The following is a 25,119-nucleotide window of genomic DNA, read 5'->3' on the forward strand; positions in this document are numbered from 1 at the left end:
TGGACAAACAGCAGTTTCATCTGAGGAAGGGCAGCTCGGAGGAGACAAGGCCATCTGAACTCAGAGCACATTTCTCAAAGTGCCTTTGGTTGTTCCAAACTGGAAATGCAGAGTAAATATAGTACAATGTAAAATTCACCATAAATAAACATTCAAACATACAGATTACATTTTTGCCTTTTTAACTAAGTTCCTAAGCTTAAAAGACACAAGCTAGGAAAATATTTCTATGATCGAACAGAAAATTACACAATAAAGCCTTAGAAGATTAAGAATTGTAACATACATAATAAATAAAATGTAAGCAAAGCAACTTTGTTCAGCTTCAAAGTACTCTATACCAGTTTTGCAAATAACTTTATTTTCTCACCAAAGCAAGCCTTAAGCACAAGTTGAAGGCAGTCACAGAAGTCAGGGGTTCACCAGCTACCTGGATTTTACCTTCATCAGAGGCTTTTCAAAAGGGCTGATCAGAAGGGATACCAAAGAAATGGCAAATTATAATCTCACATCCTTATTTTTCACTTACAAGAATACAGCATAATTAATTTCTGTACATAAAATGTGCATTAGTAGCATGACAAAAAAAGCAGAGCCTGATGAGAAATTAATGATTCCAAACATTTTTAACACACAAATTTAATTATTTACTTCTCATAAACTGATCAAACATCTTCCAGAGTTAGTAACAATGAAGCATGAAGAAACAAGACTGCCTTAAAAAAAAATCTCAGACATTTGTCTAAGAGAATTTCTCTGAGTGAGGCCTAAGACTGCTTTTGAATTTAAAACTAATGAACTCTGATATGTCACAGTACTCAAATTCAAAGTGGAAGACATGATAAATACAGGCAAAGACTGCATAAGCTTTCAGAAAGAACATTATTAAATCATACTCATTTGTTCCAAAATATTAACATTCCACAATCAGAAGCTTTTGACTGTCAGAAACATTAACAGAATGAAACACAGTCCCTGAATAATCAGGAAAAGACAAACTAGGGTTATAACAGTTATTTAAGCGTTAGGAGATCACTGTCCAATGTACAACACATGTATCTATTTCCAAAAGTAGCTACTGAATAATGCTTTTTAAAAATAAGATTAGCAAATTGGACAGTCTTCCGGACACATGTAAATGCTGAGTCAAGGAGGAAGTTGATGTGCTTCCAGGGTTCTGATTCGAGACTTTGACTTTCAGGCTCTCATTTTGATAGCCTGCAAGAGCGAGCTCTAAAAAAGAAACTACATTTGTCATATTCCCTTCTGAAAAAATGGGTGAATAATCTACTTTCTGAAAGCAACTTGATTGAATGGGAAAAAATAAGAATAAATATTTGAAAAGTAGAAATTATCACAGTTAAATAAAATGTTAAAAAATGCAAATATTTTCCAATTTTAAGCTCTATAAAGAACCAAAGCTAAGCTAAGTTTCACAGAGGCTCAAAGAGATGTAAAAACATGAAACACCACTCCCAAAAAGGGTAAAAGAAATCAAAGGTCTTGGATCTTATCGCTCTTAAGCTATAAGAGCTTTGTTTGAGGTGGGAAATGAATGAAATCTCATTTTAAGAAATGCATATTACATATGTCTAATACAATTGTTTTTGCTATCACTGAAGCAAACTCATTTTAAATGAATTGATTCAAAGGTGTTTTTAAGGTTTTCTAATGGCAAAAATTGATTCTCCTAAAAAGAATTACCACTTTAATAAATTTAATTTACAAATATAAAAATCATATTATACCTAAGCAAAAGTTGATGGCCAATTAATAAGGTAATACAGGAAAAAATGGAAAAAGACCGTTATTTAGGATGAATAATTTTAATATGCACAACATTATTTAAGATAACATATTCACATTTTCCTTCCTGTGTAATATGCCTCCTTTAAAAAAAATACAAATTACTTTCTCTGGATGTCTATTTGGAAATGAAATTAAAAATAAATTTTGCTTTCACAGACAGAAAGATTCAGACACACTACTATCTGAATACAGTAATTGAACTACCCTAAGGCAAAAACATGAGGTTATTTTCAAATTATTTTAAAAGCACCATTAATACAGAATTTTACACTGAAATTTGTATTAACCTGTGACAAATCAACCTAAACAAATTACAATTAAAAAAAAAATCAGCCTTTTAAAGAACCATCATTTTACACATCAGTCATGTTAAAGATCAAAAGAGAAGCACTGAATTTATGAATCATGCCAGAAATATTTTTATAATTAATTCCACTATAATCATCTTAATGAATAGCGTGTTAGAAGGACAAGCAGCAAGGGTTAATCACAAAACAATTCGCTATTAAGTTTCTGAATTTAGTTCAGCGAGTACATGAGTTAAAACAAAACGATACAGAAACCAATTATACTATCAAGAACATCATTCTCAATGCACTTTGTGGACCAGTAGGAGAATGAGGGGTACCGCTTTCCTCAAGTGGGAAAGCCAAGCAAGGGACTAGCTAGGCGCTGTACTGGGGAAAAGATCACATAGTTGCCTTGTATTGTCCGATCACAGCTGCCCCACTGCATGTTAAGCCCTGGGTGAGCAAAGGAAAGAAAGAAAAAGGAGATTGCTTCGGGGGTTCACAAGCCAGTGACTTCAGTCCCTGTATCAAAGTTACTGGTTATGTAAATCCAAGATGACGCAAGTCTTTCCCTGAACCCCTTCATTCTGTGACGTACCATCAACACCATCTGTGGTCTCGCTTTCTTCTTCTTCTTCTTCTAGCATTTCAAAAGGAGTCATTATATCATAGAGAAATGAGAGGAAACCATAAAACCAATCTGAACTTTCCTCTGCTAAAATATTAAGGACTTCCTCAAGAGAATCAATATTTTCATTACTGCCATCTTTGGTCAGGCCTACATAAGAATAAAGGAAGAGAGAAAGAGAAAATAAGGAGAGCAGTTAGGTGGAAAAAAGAAGTTGAGGAAGAGTGATCTCAAAAAGGATGTGCATCATGGTCAAGGAAGTTTACAGAAAAGATATTTTGGAAAATAAAGAAATCGGTTAAGATGCACACCTTACAATCAACTCTCAATCATATGGACTAAAGGAAAAGCAATTTGGCCAATCCTCACCGTTCCTACCAGCCCCTAACCGGGTTTGCCTTTCTCTCATCAGAGAACTGAGAGCCAAAAAAACCCACAAAATTGTATCAGCCAAAATAGACTGACCAACTTCAAAGGGAAAAGTGAGTAAAAGTAGCATGAGGATAAAAAGACACTTCCGACAAGCCCCACATTTGCTCATGTAGCACCCAGATATTATCGAGAGTTGATTATACAAACATTTACATATGTCAATAAATATTCACTGAAAATAGAAATGTTCATTTCCTCAAACTTTTCCCTTTAGGAGCTGGAGTTAGTTTAGGAAACTCTGGAATTAACATGACTAGCAGGGTAACCGTTCAGCCTCCACAGATGGGCACCAACGTGCTCAAATTATACCAGATCAACAACTTACATTTTAAAACTAGAAAATGTGAGCTTTATAATGCTCTGGTTACTGACTTGTGGTCCTGTCGTTCTGACCAATAATAAGAGTCAGCTATTAATAACAATTCGCTCAGCCTACCAATATGAGATGTGATCAAGGCCAGTCACCTGCAACAGGAACATTCCAGAGTTCTCTCCCTATCAGCTCACGAAATTAGCTTCTACTGCAAAGACCCCAGACCCCCATATGGAAAGAAAGCAGTGTATATATCGTTTTTATCACTTGTTTTTTTCCTGTGAAGAACTGGCTTTGGGTAAGACTGGTCTCTTGGGTCCAGCAGGTATCAAAGTCCACCAATAGAACTGTCAAGTTCTATACAGTAAGATCCATAATTTTGAGGAGAAAAAAAAAAAAAAGACAGGCTGTAAGAAATATGCACATCTATGATTTTAGAGCTTTTCGGATTATAACCACCTAATTTGGTATTTCTGGCTTTGACAACACAGAATTTGTCCACACAGCATAACTACCAGCAATCAAGATTGGCAGGTAAGGGATAATAATAAGACAACTAGTTTAATGTTAAAGATTACAGTGAATTTTCCCCACATTAGTGCATAGAAGAACTACATTGCGCCATTCTTCATGCATTGTGGGGGGGGGAACCCCACAAACTTCAGTCGGTATTTAAATTATTTTTTGACCAACCCAGCATGTTTCTTCACTGAATTGAACAGTTGACAAGTGCTATGAACGGAGATCTGTATTCCCACCCAAGCCCCTGTGGGAATAACACTATTCCTTCTTCTTGTCCAAAAACTCTACAGCTGTATATTTAGAATAAACATTTTTCTTTTTCTCCATTTTCCAATACAAGTACTTCCAAGTGTTGAATATAAAATATAAAACTTTACCACCCTTCAGCAGGACAGAAGGAAGTATGCGACAAATATGCAAAAGTATTTGAGCAAAACTAATTACCCAACTATGCAACATTTTTGTGGTTCTTAAGACAAAAGTACTAGTCAAAAGAGAAAAAGAAAATATGTTCTGGATTTATAATTCCTTAACCTCTAAGAGAAGGCCTGAACCAAAGAGCAGCATGTGCCTGGCTTTGGGCAAGATCCAGCCCTCCCTTCCCTCCTGCTCACTCAGGCATGTGTCAAGTCTACAAACGTTTGTCAAGGCTCTAGGGATTGCCTTCCCTTTTGTTCTCTGGCCATAGCTGGTGCCAGCTAGGTGCCAGTCACAGGGCAAAAGGATAACTATGTAATCCACAGGTGGTGTTACTCTAAGAAAATGTTACTCAGAATTTAGTCCTCTTTCCTATTGATTTATTTGGGAAACAAGTTTTCAAAGAATACATTATGAGACAATGTAGATTTCAATCATCCAAACCAAAATCAAAGACATTTTATTTTAGATAATTTGGCCACAAAAGTAGGAAGGAATGTAAACAAGACCAGGCTTAGAATATTTTCAAAGTATATTGTAAGGGCCATGGCCAGAAATAATAAAATTAGTGATGGCTACTGATCTTGATTTACTCACATATTTCATTCTCTTTATAGTTCATAAAAGCAAACTTTGAAATGTAAAAGAAATGTAAACATGAATGTGTACATTTCCTCAAACTGATCAAATTTAGATATATGCAAACTTAAGACTCCAGAAAGAAATACTAATGAGATAAATCCAAACCTATGGAAGTTCAGCGTAACTATTACCACACCTGCCATGCCAAGCTCTCACCCAATCTCTGACATTCTACTTTCATCCCTCCCCAGGGATTCCCTCTGCCTTAATCCAAAGCCCTTACCCTTGAGCTGCTTCTCCAATGAGAACGTACCCCAGAGATCTGGCTCCTTTTGGGTTACACACTCACTGAATCTGCTCCCCCGTAATCTCTCCCTGAACATACAGAGCCCAACAAGGCCAGAATTTCACCTGGTTCTTGCAACCATCCGCCAGTAATAGAGGCACAACTAGGCTACAATAACCTCACAAAGTAGAAAAGAACCTTAGTCATAAAGTTCAATTCCTATCAAGGTTGTATTTCATGCAGAGAATTCAAACACTACAGAATAAAGTCAGAGGACAAACAGCTTACATTAGTTTCTTTCATCTTCACCAAAGCCACAAGCCAACTGCGAATTTGTACATACACACAATAAAATAGTTTATCTTAGCCTTTGTGCATTTAATAGTCAAATTACCAAATGAACACTCAGATTCACCAACTGAGTTCTGTCTCCAAGTATATGATTCTTGCAAAAGGAACAAGTTACCATTTGCCCATACCACATATGTGGCTACCCACAAATGGCGATGTTCTAAATTACATTTAATTAAACTCTTAACGGTTGCTTAAAAATATTAAGGGGAATAAATTTTTGAAATCTAAAATACTAAAAATCAAGTTATTCATGTAAGTTTGCAATAGAAATCAATGTGTGCTGTAGAAGAAATAACATGTTTTAATTTTTAATAGTTGACGTTTCCTGACAGACCAGATAGCTGATTTTAAGCACCTCCCCCCTTAAAAAAATCAACAAAATACAGTAGATAAGTAATATTATTTCTAAAAATGAGGAAACGGCTCACATGAAGTTATTTTTTAAATAAAAAGCTTTGCTATTCAGAATCTGTCATTTAAAGAAAAGTAACAAAATGAAGTAATAAACCACTTATAGGCAAGCAAATTAGCATCATTCTGAAATAAGGTCTATATAATTTTCTTTCTTACGCATGCCTAGGATTATAGTCTTCTGAGAATTTACCATACTTATAGAAACCCAAATTTAGATATATAATGACAAAATTATATAGAAAATTCTATTACGGTTAAGACAGGAAAAGAAATTTCATGGGTATAGGAAGCTTTCACTGTTAAGTAGCAAATATAATTCTCACTGAGCAGTAACAAGAAAACAATGTCAAAATTAAGGAGCTTTATTACATTTCAACACAGATGTATCTCCCATTTTTTTCATATCCATAAAATATACACAAAATTGTGTGTCTAGGAAGAATTTGTGCCATTATTCTATTAAGCTTAGTATGTAAACCTTGCCATATTTGTTATTTTTCTAAAGACTTTAGTATAAAATGTTTTAATGCATATTACGCTACATACTAAAACAAAGGAAAGGATGCTGTTTAACAAGCAGAAACACATATCTCACCAGGCCAGATTATATAAAATTTGCATATTAAAATTAGCACCATCCTTTCTAGTATGAGAGTATTTTAAAATTAAATGAAGGAATATCACATCTTTATCCATTATAAAAAAAATCTCAATGTTAAAGACAGGTAATTATGGTGATAAAAGAGAAGGGTCCAAGACTTAAAAAAATCAAGAAACCTGGCCAAAGACTACTAGTTTATATTTTAATGTTACCTTTCAAATAGTCATAGGACATTATAAGATGTTTACTACCACTATTTTATTTCAGAATGAATTTATGTAAGCCTTCAGAAATCTACATATCCAAATGGACGTTGAATTATGTCAAATGATGCTAAAGAATGGTCGCCATTACCATACGTGAAAACAGACTAGGACGTTATCTACATGTTCAAATGTTAAGTTCAGAATATAAGGTGCTTTAAATCTAAAAACACATATGAAATTATATTACTTATAATATCTGTGCAGGAGCTATATACTTATCCATTTGTAACAGTAAATTGAAATGTGAGAGTTTATAGAAAAATAATTAAGCTATTAACATCCCAACAAGAATGAAATAAATGATTTAAGTGGGAAAATATCTTTCATAAAATGGAAATGACTGACACAAACATTACTAAAGCTAAAATATTGGGTTGGCCAAAAGGTTCATTTGGCCAACCCGATATTATTTTGCTTCCAACATTTTAGCACAACTAATTAAAAAAAAAAAAATGTGTACTTGCCTAATAAAACTTTGGCATCATCTACATCAAAATCTCCATCACCATCAGCATCATAGATTCCCAGTTTTCCTACAAGAGGGGAAGGAAAGACGGATATGGGAACAAAAGGAAAAACAAATTTAATAAGGTGTTACTATTTCTTACAGTCCTGCATATCGGTCATTAATGCAACCAATCAATGCAACTCTTTGCTCCTTTCATCCTTAAAAGCCGTGCTAATGATAATCTCACTTAAAAATGAAGGCAGTTCACTTAGAGATTGAGGAAATATTCACCTAACAAATCTAAGAAATATAACTCAGATAATATTTTCTTTAAGGGCTTAACAATACCCTGAGATTTAATCATTTCAGAATAGTTTTTTTTAACTTTACTGCTAAAAATCTTTTAGGTAAAATTTTCAACATATATAAGGAATAATACAGATCCATTTCTAACAGTTACATGAAATTTAATGTTTCTAAAGTACAGAAGTTCCTCACACCATTAATACTCAAAACAAAAGAACACCCACTGAGCCTCAAATAAAGACCATATATAATTAACATCGAGTATAAGTACTAAAAATAAGAGGATGATTTATTTTACTTTTCATAATAATGATTTATGGTAGAAGCATCATGAATCAACCTTTAAAAACAGACTTCTGGAAATAAAGTATGTAAAACTGGCTTTTTGAATCTACAAAGGAAAACTTACACTTATCCTGCTTAAAAATGTAATTAGCACTGGCCACCTACTACTAAGAAAAAAAATAAGGCTTAGAACAGACAAGCTGAGAAGACAATACTAGCAGAGACTTCCTCCTTCAAGAATAGTAAATGTGTATTTTAACTTTATCATCTCAGAGCACTGGTTCAGCATTTCAAATATAAGTCAAATACATTCAGTTCCCTAAAAACATCCTAAAATCAACACAGTTCATAATTCATCATTGGGCAATGGCTGTGAAGAGACTTATTAATTTAACATATTTTACACAACAATATTTTAAATAGCAATATTTAAACCACATTTACAAATACAGCATCAGTACTAAAACACCAGTCGGCAGCGCTGCCACCATTTTTGTTTGTTTGTTTGTTTAAGCAATGCTTTTATTTTTACTTATTTTTTTTGAATTATAGAATTTTATTTATTTTTTTATACAGCAGGTTCTTATTAGTTATCTATTTTATACATACTAGTGTATATATGTCAATTCCAATCTCCCAGTTCATCCCACCACCACCACCCCCTGCCACTTTCCCCCCCTTACTGCCATCATTTTTTAATAAAAACTAAGTTAACTCCAATAAAGATGTTAAAAAAAAAAAAAAGGAAGTTAAAACATTGCACAACAGCAGGAAGAACTTTGGGAGTAGAGTTGCTATGACCAACCTAGACCCTCCCAGAGCCCTTGTTCCACTTAGGAAAATATTGTTAACCTGCTATGTAGAAGTCTGATTGACAAAGCACATACACGTTGAAAATGACAATAACAATAATAATGTAGAGATAAGGAAGTTATCATTTCTATAGCTAAGAAAATATAAGTGAAAAGCGCTGGTCTGCAGTTGAGGCTACGTAGAGCACAGAGTTCAAATAACAATAAAAAGATAGAAAATACTATACTTTCTCACAAATTTAAGAGGGAAAATTGGTCCTACCACGTACATTCTCTGATGCAGGTGATAACTAAAATAGTAGACCAAGGGTGAGGTTTTAGAGACTAACACAAGTAGACTTAAAATGCATCTCCAATAGCCTACCTTGAAGTACCTCTGATAAGTTATAACGGAAGTCCTTTGCTTTGGCTGCATGCATACAAAAACACGAAAATTGTTACTTGAGCTTAAATGTACATATCTTTTAAATCTCTTCTTTTGTCTAATAGACTTTGCTTTGCAACATCACCAACATAAGTTAACAAAAGCACAGATCTACTCAGAAGTTCATCTCCAAACTAAAACTCTTCCTCTATCACTCTTATCAATCTACTCGGAGACACTTTCCTCGAAGTACAATAGTAAAAATAAGAAGCTTTAACAAAAGGCAGATTACATGTGTGTTTTGTTATTCTTTGCCTTTCCCCCCAGAAAGATGGCTGGCTATAATCTAATAAGTAAAGCAAAAGTGCAGAACGGTCTATGGAAGGGAGGGGATTTTCTCTGCGACACTGTACATATAGAGAATGTACAGTGTGTGTGCATTTTTTTCAGTGAAAAGGTCCACATCTTTCACTGGATTATTAGAAAGGAAGGCCATTTACTCACAACAGCCAAAAAGTGGAAATAACCCCTATGTCCATCAATGATGAAAGGATGAGCAAAATGTGGTGAATCTATACAATGGAACATAATTCATCCATAAAATGGAGCAAGTACCAAACCTTGAAAACATTACACTAAGTGCAAAACAACAGACACAAAGGGCCACGTGTTGTATGATTCCGTTTACATGAAATGGCCGGAATAGGCAAATACACCGAGTGTATTAGTGCTTGCCAGGAGATAAGAAGAAGAGGGGGATGGAAATATTCTGAAATTAATAATGATGACAGCACAAAATTATATGTTAAAAAACAGTGAACTGTACATTTTTACATATTTACAATATTGAATTTTATCTCAATTACAAAAAGAGACTTGGTCAGGTGAAACAAAAAAAAAAGTATGACTCCAAAAATTATAAAGAATCATTAATGTAAAAAACCGTGAAAAACTGCAGTGATTATGGGGAGAGAAAAGGAAATGGAGAGGAAAGGAAGACAACTATCAGAAGTAACACAGCAACTTCCTCAGAACATCCTACAGGCCACACCTACACATGCACGCACACACACACACTCACATCCACACACAACAGTTCCAACAAGGACACAGAGGCGTGTGCTTGGAAATGCTCTCTTTAAGGCAGGGTCTTGCAAATTGTGTTTACGATCCATTCATGGGTCCTTAAATAAATTCAGTGGCTCCTGACCAGTATTTTAAAAATTCATAATACAACAAAATAGAATAGAAACTATAGAGTACTGCATGTTGCAAGAGTATGTATTGTTAAAACTTTTTGGTGTGATATATAGACAATATAAAGCCTATTTTCTTCTATGACAGATCACGTTCAAAGAAGTTGAAAGTACCACAGCAAGGTAACCCTGATAACATCCCCTTTTGTTCCTTCCCTACTGAGAACCACTGAGAGGCTGCAGAATTGACAGTACCCATCAGAAACAATATGAAAATCCTTACCTAGCACTTCCTCGTAATCAACAAGATCAAACCAGACCACAGCTACCGATGTCCAGACTCCGAGCAATGCAATGACCATAAACCATGTGAAAAACGAACTTCCAGAAAATCCTCCTTTCCTCCCATTCTTGTGTCCTCCATGCTTTGTCTCTGTTAAAAAAATAAAACAGATGGACAATGTCATTATATAAGAAGAAAACACTTTATTGAACCTCTTTTCACTGAAATATTTCTCCAGGAATTCGAGAGTACTTCCAATGGTAAATTACTTCAAAACTATCAATAGTTTTCACTTAAATTCTTAAATCATGTTACACAAAATAAAGATTTTAAAAATGGAAAAGACTATGCTTAGCCTCAATACCACATATGTATGACCCTAACTTCTAAGTAACGAAAGAAATAAACTACTAATGGGCTAGCGATTTTTTTAAAATAAAAATTGATATGTGTATTCCTTCCAAGTTCACCTAAACGACCTAAATATAACCTCCTTCAAAGTTCAGAGCATATTAACAACTTAAAGAGATCACAAATGTAGCCAAAGCCTATTTTTTCTGTTGCATTTAGTTTCTGTAGAATCTTGAAAACTGTAACTGCCATAGAAGAAGCTCCCCCCAAAACGCTTCATATTCTTAGCCAGAGAGACAGAGATGAAGGAAGGAAACTATTTATAGGAAACAGAGGTCAGGGAAGAAGAGAAGCCAAACAGTGCAATTCAGTCCTCCTCCACAAGACCCACTGGGACCCAGGGAAAAAGGGAAAGGTTTTCATAATTGGTCTCGACGTAGGATACAGTTTTGTAAAGTGCTGTCCACCAGAAGTGTCATATATTACATTTGATATGTTTAATATACTTTATCCTCATCTGGAAATACTCATACAGCCAAAAATAAACAAAAATAATGATAGTCAAGTCATACTAAGAGAAAATGGTCAACACTGTCCTTAAAAGGACCATAAAACTCAAATTTCTCTTAAAAAGGAATATGATAAATATTAATAAACAAATTAGAAGAATATGTCATATCTCAACATGCCCTTTGGGAAAAGGAAAAATTTATCAAGCAAGTAGGAAAGTAGGATGCTATCTTCCGTTGCTGGAGCACGTTACCTCCTCTACATGCACGCGATTCTCACAAGGGTCCCCTCAGTGTTTCTCAAGAGGGTGTTTCTGGGTTTAAATAGGACACTTCTTCATCCTGTGTGACTGTTCCTCACACTGCAGGGCAGCTGGCATTCCTGCTTTCCTCTGGTCCCACAGGTAAGTAGCTCCCAGTGATTACGACAAACAAAAACACCCCCAAATATTTCCAAGTGTCCACTACAACACTGGGGGTAAGGACAGGAATAATCATCTCTGTTTTATAGAAGAAAGATGAAATGGTTCACCCAAAGCCACCAGCATAAGGTGGGTCGAGCCAGGAATAAGCCCTGACTTCTATGCTCCTGAATTCCTTGCTCCATATGAATGGGCCAAACTACATGATTTCAGATACCTCACTAGCTCTCATCTAAAACCTGCTTCCTGATTCCTAAATCCAGTTCTAATTAGGGAATACTGGTAGTAATTTTCCAGTGGCTTAAATCAACAATATACTATCAATTCTTCTTGTTAAAAAGATATACATATTTTTTAAACCAACCACTAGATCAACTTTTCAAAAGGGGTCATAAAAACTGAATCAGTCTTAGAGCGTGTATGTTATGTTTGTGGATATACACACTCAAATATACACATATTTATTTATATATCTATATTTAAGTATATAAATTGATGAACTAAATCAAACAAAATTCCTTCTTAAAGAAAAAGTCAATCTCCTTTTCTAGTGTTCTTTAAATATTAACAGACCCGTCAATAAGGGCCAGATTTATAAATAATCACATGGTGAATTTACAAAGGTATGCTTTACTAAATAACATCCAGCCATCTAATTTGTTTCTTTTCTTTTTCTTTTTCCTCACATGATCTATTAAAAGTCTCCTAAAAGCTGGCTATATAAAAACAAAACTTATACATTTAAAAAAGTACCTGCTGGGCACAGATCACAATGTTACTTATTAAATCCACTTAAAATAGGCTCCACTGTTTTATTATCTGAACATAGTCACCGGAGTAGAGACTGGGTGAAAATTTCTGCAATGCTGGTGAGGGAAAATGATGATTTCCAAAATTTTATGCGTCTTAAGGATAGAAGTTATACGAAGAACAATATAAAATAAAGCACCACTATAATTTTTAAAAAGAAAAGAAATAGCTTCTGTGGGAAGGGGAGCACCACAGATTCAGTAACAGTGTTGTGTGTTTAATTTATTGAACTTCTACAAACATGAAGACATTTTTTAAGACTGTATTTAAAAAAACCTTTATTTCTATACAACAAATCAATATATGCACATTACCCATTTGTATAGAATACTCACTATAAAAAGAATAATGCCTTCTAAATATGGCACTATAATAGTGACTAAGGATGTTCCTCCCTTGGCTACTTATTATCTAAGAATCAAACTTAAACTTTTTATTTAAAATAAGTGCTAAAATGGCAGGAAAACTGGGTTCTTGTCTTATCTCCTCTTGGACATTTTGTAACTGATACCAGTCTCTTGTACTGTTCCTGATTAACTAGAAAATAATAAGGCCAAATAAATATAGTTCAACATTTTATTCATTCATTTAATGTATTTATTCAGCACATATGTGCCAGACATGACTCAATTTTTTACTCAATAATTAAGTTTTCAAAATGTGTACCTCAATAAAAGTACACCTCAGACGATGCTATTTGAAATAAGCTTATAAAAAAATAGCTAATAAAACAAAATAATAATTTGAATTTCAAGTCCAATTCTTTCTCCATTTCTCTTTTTTTTAAATTTCATTCATTCATTCATTCATTCATTCATTCATTTATTTATTTATTTATGGCTGTGTTGGGTCTTCGTTTCTGTGCGAGGGCTTTCTCTACTTGCGGCGAGCAGGGGCCACTCTTCATCGCGGTGCGCGAGCCTCTCACTGTCGCGGCCTCTCTTGTTGCGGAGCACGGGCTCCAGACGCGCAGGCTCAGTAGTTGTGGCTCAAAGGCCCAGCCGCTCCACGGCATGTGGGATCCTCCCAGACCAGGGCTCGAACCCGTGTCCCCTGCATTGGCAGGCAGATTCTCAACCACTGCGCCACCAGGGAAGCCCTCTATCTCTTTCTTAAAGCAGAAACAGAGGGGGAAAATCCCTGAGATTCTCTAAAGGAAAGCATCATTTATCCAAGTTAATTCGTAATACTCATCTAAGTTATTAACCTGCACCACCAAATATAAGTAAAAAGTGGAAATGAGTTTTAAAAAAAATTATATAAATGCATATACCAAAACAGAGAGAAGGGATTAGTAGGGTAAAGAGAGAGAAAGCCAAAGACAGTAAAGAATACACCTTTACCTAGAATCTATTCACATTTATTTTAGACATCATGCTAACAACTTCAATCAAGTTTCCTAACTCACTGCACAAAACTAAAGAATAGACTTTAGAGACAGCCTCACCCAAAGGAGTTAAAGCAACAAGTGCTGATGGAGGGCAGGCCTATAAAATGTTTGAATACAGCACAAGTAGACACAAGAACCTGAACAGTGGCAGGAGGCCATTTATGATTGATGCTCACTGGCAACCCTGACTAGTCCTTAACTATTAAACTTATAGTGCTTAACTATTAAAATAATCTTTAGTACAAGGTAATAATGATATCATATTAATTCTGTCATTAAACTATTGTTTTAAAACTGTTTAAGAATGCAAGAAATGTACAATAAATTTTGGAAAGATTTTCATTCAAAATATTTTTTTATTAAATGGATTTATCGCTTAAAAGCTAAATGTTAAAAAAAAAAGAGTAAATGTTGTTTAGCTAGAACATGAAATAATTAGCATTATTTTATCCATCCCTTTATAATATCAAATAAATGAGGTGTTACTCCAGTAGTATTAATCTTTTTACTATTAATATTTACCAATTCCATAAAGGAACAAAACAGTAAATTATAGAAAGGAGTCTTTCTTGAGACATCTTTTCTAGGGGAAACTTTTTAATTGACGCTAAATAGCACACTCTTGATATGTCATTTTATAAATATGGTGTACCTAGTCCCATAGGGCGGATCAGTTTCTGTCCAACTAAACTGAAAAAAGCAGAGTAAGATAAACCCTTCGAGAGAGTTTAAAACTCCCCAAGCACACCTGAAACCAGTACTGCGTTCCAAACATATTCTGGAAGAACATCTAGTAGTTGTCCCTCTTTTCTAAAATCAGAATAAATCTAAGAATTTTCATTTCATTTCTGGCTCCATAGTCAACCTATAGTCCCAGGGATTAATCAAAAAGATTTTTTTTAATGAGGGTGAAGAATATGGCAAGAACTACGTGATTCATTTTTTTTCCACGTTGACCCATCAAATCAGAAAACGCTCTCACATACTACCAAACACAGAAAATTACCATGGTGATCAATGGAATGAGTCTCCCCAAAATGAAGACTGGGCTAGGAACAATCGGAAATTTTATTTATTTGGTTAGAAAAGGGAAAATAGAAGATGCACCCCCAGCACCTGAGCACTAGTCAGTTACTTAACTGGAAGTACAACTAAGTGAATTACAAATAACCATTTATGAGATTTGGTAAGCATTATGCTGGTGATTTCATATTTATACACAAATTCTACTCATTCAAAGTTTTAAAAAACCATAAAAGCAATTCATCAAACTGATTATTTTTCTACATTACAAAATGTCACCCTTTAGGAGCCATGAACTGTTAAAAGTGGGTCAGAAGTAACAGCTGACTTTGCCTCACTATGTCCATTAAGCAATCCATGCAGAAGAGGAGAAATGCCTTCTAAAAGAACTAAAAGTCCGATAGGTATCTCATATTCTTCTTCACGGCTCCATGAGCCACTTTATCAGAAAAGTCAAGTAAGCCATTCTAACCATTTATTTAAAACAGTGTTCAAAGCAGAGATACTCATATTCTCTATACTAATAATAGAATCCTTCCAGCGGCTGCTCGGGCAGCTGAGAGTTGGAAGCAGTCTTTAATATGTCTATTTTATTTTTCTTAAATACATTTTCAACATAATGAGCCAATATAGCTTGCCTTCAATTAAATGAAAAGACAATCTTAACTTACAAGGAAAAGCAAAAACAAACACATACAAAAATGTAAATCAACACATCATTAAAGAACGCTTGAATGTTAATGATTTGATTTAAAAAACAAAATAAAATCCCAATGTCTTTTCTTTGCGTTTATTGCCTGCTTCACAAAAATTAGGTCCATTTCCACATATGTTAAGTCTCTGCTTGAGCCAACTAAGTGTGCTCATTAATACAAGAAGGGACTTATAAAGCCCTTAAACTTCCTATAACTTTACATGAGATCTGAAAGCACACAATTCTTTAAGTTCACTGTAATTAACGTCTAAGACCAAGACAGACCACATGTTTATTTTTCTGAAGTTTGTAAAATGTGGTCTCTGGTAGTACGATACAATAAAAGATACTCTAAGTTAAGACACTAAAACTTAATATTCATATTACAGACAGATTAGTCCATGAAAAATTAAACTATTCTGAAACATCGAGGTCTCCAGAAGTTCAAAATAGAAAACATAGAAGATGCAGTCAAAGCACTTAGCCAAAAATATTTGAACAGCGCACAACTGAAAACCAAGCTAAAAATTGTCGGCTAGATCCCAAGTCACTATTAACCCAAACAATAAAAATATACCTTTACCTTCTGCCATTTTGATTTCTTCAATCCATTAATAATATATATGGAAGAAAAAAAGCCAAAGCCCTATGAGCAGGTATCAGGCACACCACAGGCCCTTCGTTACCGGAGCTGTGGACTGGCCAACGGCTCCTCGGGCAAGGCCTCTAGAACTGAAATTGGACCTGACTGCAAGCTCTGTTCACCAGTTATTTTTAGAGGCCTCTTCCTCATGGCCAAATACTGCTAATCACTCAGGCTGAAACACTCTCTCTGCTAACAGTCCGACAGCCTTTCTCCCACTGCTGGGATTCCTTTCTGGGTTGGTCCTATCCCCCAATTCCAAACCCTAAAAAAATATCAGGCATGCTGAAAAAAAAATGGAACAAATGCGTTGCCAGTTTGGGTGTTTTTGGAATCAGTCTTGAATGGTTTTAGCACGAGTACCAAATCATTCAAAACTGAAACAAGTCTTGCTATAAAATGTGGGCCCCAGGTCCTGCAACAGCTTGAACTGATCCTTCGGAATCTAATCAAACGCCTATATGAAAAGTCCATTACATAGTTTGTTTGAATGAAACAGAACCCTAAATGGTAAGAAATGGATTAATGCTCTAGAATTCTGATTCACAGGCATTACCATCCCAAGACTAATTCCCTCAACAGCAAAACTGAAGCAACAATCAAAAGCTCTTTCCCTAGGGAATTCCGTGGTTAGGACTTGGTGCTTTCACTGTGGGGGCCCGGGTTTGATCTCTGGTCAGGGAACTAAGATCCCGCAAGCCGAGTGGCGTGCCCCCCCCCCCAAAAAAGAAAAAGTTTCCCTAGAGAAGGAGAGAGAGAGAGCTGGGAAGGAAGCATGGAGTGAGGAGACAGGGAAAGAAGGAACTCTTCATCAGTAAGAGTATCATCTAGGAAACACTATCTCAGGGAACTGGAAAGCCACTGCACAACCGCATTCTGATTTTCTTCAACTTCCCTCCAGTCCCCTCTCCAAATATTCTCTTTGGGGAAATAAAACCAGCCCAATTTCTTCACTGATTTAAGATTGGCAGCTCACAGAATTCATCAGAGCTCTGATCAGTTACACTAAACTAATCTAGCACAAATTGTATCCAGAGTGAGGCAGCAACCTTTCAAAGTTCTTTATGAGTCTTAATTTTTTCAGTCAAACAATGCTTCACATGCAAATGAAACAGTTAAATGTTCTGAAAAGGAGTCAGCAACCTAAGATACCAATATGTTATGGCTCAGAGCTGGGACAGAGTGAACAGGGCAGCTGGGACAACTAATCAAACCTGACCAGGGTCTTAGGTGTTCTGACCAAGAGCCATTCCTTTCCTCAAGGATCTGTCCCACTGAAGTCGGTGCCTGCTAAAATGTTGAATAGTGAATCATCTGTTGACAGGGGTTTAAGATAGATGACCAACCAGCACACAGATTTACCAGACAAATATTTCAGAAGCTTCTTTTGTTGTTTTCAGAGGGAGAGGGAAAGTGACAAGAGGCCCATCTTGGGAGCACTGGAAACCAAGCCACCACACTTACATGGCGGGTAGCCTGTTTCAGACTTAAGAGACCTGGATTCAATTCCAGCTGCTTCATTACCTTTGATTTGAGGGAAGTCATCAAACTTCTGAGCCTCGATTTCCTTGCCTATAAAAAGTGTCTTGGCACAAACGAGGTGTGCAAATATTTGTTGAAGTCATGCATGCAACACATTTTGATTGAATCCATCTGGACTCGTGCATAAGTCTCCTCATCTCCAATTCACAGCTCTTTTCATGATCCTAGCCTGCCACCAAGACTGCAGGGGCTGCTAGGGTTTCCTCTTTCCCTTTATGGGCCTGTACAAGGCCAGCTGCACCCTAAATTCCGGGTCTGGGGCCAAACACTGAACTGAGACAAGAATCACAGCTACTAAGTATGGGTATGCCTCACCACTGAGGCTCCTTCCACGCAGCTCCAATTATTCCTCCTCCACAAATCTTTATCACACATATTCACACATCCTAGAGTTAACCTTCTCCTTTGTTTTTTGCAACAGTTTTACAGTTATTTCAATCAAATCTCTTCCCTCCTCAATTTTGCAATAATGGCATACCTGTCATTCTGGATAGGGCGATTAGGATGAATGAATCTCTCTGAAATAACATTTAATCCATCCCAGTGCTTAAGGAAAAAGAAATCCTGACTTGCAAGTAACTATTTCTTATAGTAACAATTCATTTTTATGATGGGAATTGTTTATAAAAGCTTTTAAATAGATAAAATTTGCATATTGCAATCATGTTTTTAAAACCCTAGCAAAGAGAACTACAGTAGTATTAACTATTCCTTGTAGTAGCTGCTGAAACTAATAGCCAACTCCTAGGTCCAAGCAAAGACCAAACTTCTGCAATGTGCTCTGAGACTATTACTCTCAACCTGACACCACTGGAGACCACAAGAGTCAAGATCTATGTCCACGGAGGCCAGCGCTCTCCCTGCCTCCAAAACCGACCAGGTGAAAAACCATCAGAGTTCTCATGGGGCGACAGTGATGACTTCCTCCGCTCACCCAATCACGCAATCAAAAGTGCTGCTCAAACTTTAGAGTCACCTGGAGGACTGGTCAAAACAGACGCTGAGCCCACCGCAGAGTTTTTGATTCTGTAGGTCTGCAGAGGGGCCAGAGAATGTGTATTTCCAATAAGCTCCCAGGTAATCTGATGCTGCTGGTCTAGGGACCACACAGAAAGAGAACCACTGCACTGACTGCCTGCACTAGCCATCCCTAATTCTCAGGGTCTGGAGCAGGGGAAAGGAGCTCTTGCTTTTACCAAGTTCCAGACCATCATTCCTTGCCACCTAAAAAAGAAAAAAACAACAGAACCCTGTTCCCCCAAGGTCCATGCTGTCCAGTGATACTACCCTCCACCTGCCCCATCACTGTCATCACCCGTGTGCAGTAACCTCTCCCCTCAGTGAAAACTTCTTCACCTCAGTTCCAGCCATAACCATGGGATTTCATGTCCAGCTGTGTGGCCAACACGTCAGGTTCTCTTTCCTTCATTTCTTCATCCATCCAGTGACCTTCTTCCCTTCCATTCTATATCCACACTAGTCCTTACATTCTCACCATGGACCTTACCACAAACCCAACCTAACTCACCCTCCTAATCACATCTTCGTTCTTGCTGAAATATCTCTGCAGCTCTCCTAGCACAACCAGCCTAACAGATCCTGCTGAGAAAGCTCTGCTTGTTTGGGTGCATCGTAAGGACTGCAGGATATCGTGAGACAGCAAAAATACAGTTCTTTAAAACAAAAACTAAAAACCTTTCATCTATATATAGTCTCCAAAACAAACATGAGCATGTTTTACCATTCTAAACCCAATATTAAACAGCCAGTATTACAGAAGTAACAAAAGACAACTCAGCAGACATTGGGTAAAATCTCCTTAAACACACCAGCTCAGCTGTTCCCAGGTAGAAGGAACACTACCTCTACAGGCAAAGGTTTAGGTTCTATTGAATATGTAAGGAAAGAATGAAAACATCCACTCTGATCACGACTTTCCCATTGTTCCAGCTTGTTTACTCAACGATTTCTTCTTAGGTCCTGTAGGTCTCTTGCTTCTCCTTTTTTCTCACCCCTCTTCATTCCCCTCCTGCCTTCACATCTTTCCAAATCCACCTTAAGAGTCCATAGTTCATTATTTAAATCACTCCCAGACTCACTAAGCTCCCTGCTGCTCTATCCTTTCACTGTATCAATCTGCCATCATTGGCTCCCCAGACAAACACGGCTATTCCACAACGACTATGTCAAACTTATCTGCCTCTAAAGTAGTCTATCTTTGCAAACTCAAAAAAAAATTTAAAAATGCCATAGCTCTTACGTCACAGAGAAGACAGAGCCATCAGTCGGGAGCCGTCTGCCAATGGCTGTGCTCTACCAACCATTACAAGCCGAAATTCACCTGCATTCATTCTCTGCTTCCCTCCCAAGTCCTCCATGCCCCTTCCCTCCTCAGCCACCTTATACTCTATCTTTTCCCTCTCCTATTCCACCAGCTCTCTGCCTTTACTGCATCTTCCCTCAACCCCACAGCTAGCCCCTGCTCTTCCACCTCCCCGTCACAGGTGAAATTCTCAGCAGGGCCATCATGTCACTGCTTTCACTCTCCAACCCCCTACTCACTCCTTACAACCCGGAGGCTGCAATCTGGCTTCTGCACGGGCCTCCAGTGTAGCGGCGCCAATGTCACACCAATGACATCCATCTCACTAAACCGAATCGAAAATTTTCAGTCCTCATCTAACTTGTCCTCTCAGAAGAATTCTCCCTCCTTCTTAAACATTCTCTTCCCTTGACTTTCGTTACTCTAGAATCATCTTCGACATTTGTGGAATTCTAATTCCCAATCTCCTTTGCTAGCTCACCCTCCTCTAGTTGACTTTTAAACATGGAAATTCCAGAAGCCTTGGTCCTATGGCCTTTCCCTAGTTTATTTTAGCTACCACCTTCTAGATAGCTTAATTTTTTCTCTCCTTCAGGCTCACATACCTGTCTACTCAATATCCCATGTCAGTGACTTAAGGACACCCCAAACTCAGCTTATACACGACTGGACCCATCATCTTTCCCACCTCCTCTCCAGTGTTCTAAATCTCATAAGCACTTCCATCAAGCCAGTGGCTTAAACCAAAACCCTGGGATTCATCCTAGACTTTATTCTCTCCTGTTTCCCAAACACCGATCTCCCAAATCAGAGTTTCTACATCAGGCCAATGGATTACAGCTATGCCAAGATTTGAATTCTCCTCCGTACTTGGGTCATCCTTGCCTATATGTACCCCAGCATGATATTTTTAAAAATTTCTTTTGTATGCGCCATGCCATGAAAAAGTGGGAAATTGTCTCAAATGGCCCATATTTCTGCCTCTTTCCTACGATCATCTAAATCCAAGTTAGCATCATTTCCTAGACGACTACAATACCTTAACATAACCTTTAGTGCCCCACACAGCAGCCAGAATAATTTTTTAAATCTGACTGTATCACTACCCTGTTAAAAATCCCTCAATGGCTTTACAGTATTCTTAGGATAATATTAAAATCTACAATGTGGGCTTTAAGACCCTACTCAACATGGCCCCAGTCCATCACTCCGGCTTTAGTTTCGTGTCCTTTCCCCAAGCTGTCTATACTCTAGCCACAAAAAACTCACCATGCTCTTTCCAGTCTCAGGCTCTCTGCACACGCCATTCCCTCTTCCTGGGATGGCAGCACTGCGGTCCCAGCCTAGCTATCTCCTCCCACTTGGCTTAAATGGAAACATTTTCTAATATTCTCTCATTGTAGAATGTACTTCTTCATAGTGTTCTTTCATTGGTAATTAGACAACTACAATAATTAATTTCTTAAATTCTTTCTAACTCCAGAATGCAAGTTTCATGAAGCCAGGGACTGAACCAGCCTTGTTCATTAATGTACATTTGCCCTGCACCTATCTGTTAAGTAAGTAGGTAAATTCTTTCTCAAGTCCTTGATATTATATGAGTAATCAAATCTCTTCCTGCCTACACTTCAGAAATAAGAGAGCAAAGGGACACAAAAAATGGTCCAACAAATGCCAGGTCACTTCAGGTTTCCTCATCTCCAGGAATTTAATGATCCTAAAATTCATTCATAAGAGGAAAAGACCTATAAATCATTAAGAATGAGCTATTTCAAAAAAGAAGCCCAGTGGTTCCCAAATACTGGTGATGAACCCAAATCGGTTCATGACCAAGTCTTCATTGTTCCGTGTCAGATAAATTCCTCATTGATCAATCTTGGGTGAATGACACCCAGCTTGAACACAAGAAGGCCTGAGCGCGAAGGAGATGCTGTAGCCCATTCATCAGGTCCGACAGTCAGACACCTGACGCTCCTAACACCTCTCCTGAACGGTCCTGTGTGGAACAGGCAGGAGTGGCTGGAGGAGTGACAAGGGGCTGCCGTGGGTTTGAGAATTTAGTAAAACAAAATTGAGAAAGCCATTTCCATTCGAATCAGGATAAATAAGGGAAAGAGAAACATTAGCAACAGCTATCTAAATCAGCCTCCAGATATTTTTTGGAATCTTTATTATTCTTTGGAACCCCAAGCTGGGGAACCACTGCCCTAGCTTATGCCTCTGTCTGTATCACCTCTGATTCACTGCAGAAGGGAACACCTGAATCGGAACACGAGTCCATCAGCCCCACCTTATGAATCTGTGATGGGCCAAAACTCCACCGGTAAGAAGCTAAAAAAATAATAGAAATGGGAGTTAATTCCAAAAGCTCATGCCAGACCTAATGAGATAGTTCTTTAAACTCCATTATTCTTTCTACAGAGAATTTAATAAAGAAAGAAGACTTAGTCTCACAGGAAAAAACACCCCCAACCTAGTCAATCATTGATCTGTGTGGACGGCTATTAGCATGGTATTGAAATTCAGACAGTCTCCTGCTGAACCTGGAGTGGAAAAATGTATTTTAAAAAACAAAAAAGTAAGTTGTGGTGTCCATTCAGAAACTGAGGTGGTGAGGTGAAAAGTTGTTAAAAAACAACAACAACAAAAAAAGTTCTTTTTTTCAAAACTAAAAACAACAGAAAAGCCTAGCCTACCCTTTTAGCTCTAATTCCAAGGCAATGAGACTAGGTCACAAAGCCATCATGTGTGACCACCACCAATTTGCTGCTGCGTCCCACTTCCACCTTAACCCATCTAGACAGCAAAAGATGGGTTCCCCACCAGTCCCCATCCTTCCCCATGAGTCCCCACTTCCTAGGGCAAAAGAATTCAGCATTTACAACAAAGTGCCCTATAGATGCAAATGGGGCAGGAAGGCAGGGAGTAAATAAAAGCAGTAGCACAAAATATAGGGAAAATTCACATGTAAATTACAAAACATATGGGTCTTAAAAAATTATAGAGCACAAAGCTGATGCAATTATGCATCACACTACATTTTTGGGGACAGCCAACAACCCTTTACTAAATAAATTAATAATAATGAACCTGATTTAAAAAATAATAAAAAGCAAGAATAGCTGCAATTGTGAATTGCATAATGAAGAATTAAACTTCAGCCAAAGAGAGCTCTGGCTTTTGCCCTTGCCTGCTTGGAGGTCCCTGGCATGTCCTGCCTGACAGGAGTGATTTGTTCGCTTGGAGGCTTTGGTCATTGGACAGTCTTACAATGTGATTTACGATGAAGCTTTGGGACCGGCTGTGTGGCTGTATCGCTTAACGGCAGCCATGCTCGCAGCATGTGATGGAGCCCCAGTAAATACCTCTGGGTACCAAAGGCTCGGATGAGCTCCCCTAGTTGGCAGTACTCCGTGCTTATTAGGCAATACTTATGTCCCTGAGGACGACGGGAGCTTTGTGTTCGGAACCTTCCTACTTTGTCCTGAGTCTCGCCCTTTGGCTAGTTCTAATTTGTATCCTTTCACTGTAATGCAACTGCAGTGATGAATAGAGCACTTTCCTGAATTGTGAGTCATTCCCAGGAATTATCAAGCCTGAGGGTGGTTGTGAGGACCTTCAAATTTGTGGCCAGCTGGTCTGAAGTGATGGCAGCCCTGGGGACTGGCCCACCCTCAGCAGAGCTGAGCAGGAGCCGGGAAAACCAGGGAGGAACAGCTGCAGAGGAAAGGCAACTGCTACCAAGAAGTCTGCACCCCCGGCAAGGCGTGCGCTTCCCCTGGCCCGAAGAGGGCAGCAAGGGAGAACAGGGGTTTGTACCATCTCACCAGCACCTCGCCCAAAAGCGTTGACTGCCAGGCACGTGACTTCCAAGAGCAAGAGAGGGTGAGGTGCTCTGCCAGGAGTGGATGCCCAGGAGGGCTGGAAGACATCGTATCCTCTGGGAAGGTCCCACCAGGCCTTCCAAAGAACTCACAGAGGAAGCGTTTGGGTGCCTGTCACTTGTGGGCAATTGGGGCCAGGTGATCTTATCAACCAGCAGGAGACTCCGATAGGGGCCAGCGAGGGGACAGAGGCCTTTCCCTCTCTCCCTCTCCCTTCCCTAGCGCTCCTGACAAGCTAGAGCCTGGAAGAGGCAAGAACGGCACTGCCCCAAAGCAGACCACGTGGAGAGAACGCAAATACCACTTCCCCACTGCAGGCCCTCCTGCCTTCCTGCCAACGGGAGACAAGAAATTCTGCATTGAAAACGAGATCTTACTTAAAGCAGACAGACTTTTAGAAATGGAGAGCGACCAGGGTATTAAGGAATCTGTCCCAGAGATGGTCAAGAGCCTCTGCTACCCAGAGATTAATCTAGTCCGACTAACCACAATGACTGGAGGAAAATGAAGCTTCATGCTGATACCCTGCCAGACAAAGCCTGCTAAATAAAGCAGCCACAAAAGGTGGGCGGACCCATGAAAAACTGCCAGTATTTGACCATATGGAGCCCACAAAAATGGCTATTTCATAGGATTCAAAAAACAATGAATATTTTCAAAATATTTTATTACAAAAATTTCCAACACACAACAAAGGTGAAAGAATTTTACGTAGGATATCCGTGTATGCATCACTACATGCTACAATTAACATTTTATTATCCGGCTTATGGCATGTCTATTCATCCCTCCATATCCATCCGTTAATCCATTTTTTATGTCTAATATATTTCAAAATAAATTATAGACATTAACACACTTCCCCTAAGTACTTCAGCTTCTATATCATAAACCACAGTCCAATATTTATCATTTTTACA

General features: G+C 37.8%; 1 protein-coding gene across 14 annotated transcripts in view; it reads right to left on the bottom strand.

The window, feature by feature from the left end:
• Positions 1 to 25,119, bottom strand: part of ASPH (aspartate beta-hydroxylase) — a 262,991-nt gene that overhangs the window by 215,863 nt on the left and 22,009 nt on the right. For 7 of the 14 annotated variants that reach the window (XM_082433632.1, XM_082433630.1, XM_082433621.1 and 4 more), the window contains exons 2-4: positions 10,609 to 10,758; positions 9,130 to 9,174; positions 7,379 to 7,447 (exon numbers count right to left, since the gene is read on the bottom strand). In XM_082433632.1, the coding sequence (XP_082289758.1) occupies positions 7,379 to 7,447; positions 9,130 to 9,174; positions 10,609 to 10,758 (264 nt within the window). Of the gene's footprint in view, positions 1 to 2,558; positions 2,878 to 7,378; positions 7,448 to 9,129; positions 9,175 to 10,608; positions 10,759 to 16,390; positions 16,549 to 25,119 lie in introns of those variants that run through there. The other 7 variants (XM_082433629.1, XM_082433633.1, XM_082433631.1 and 4 more) reach the window with 4 other exon arrangements.

Source organism: Balaenoptera physalus (assembly GCF_965194825.1).
Source record: "Balaenoptera physalus genome assembly, chromosome: 17".
NCBI lineage: Eukaryota > Metazoa > Chordata > Mammalia > Artiodactyla > Balaenopteridae > Balaenoptera > Balaenoptera physalus.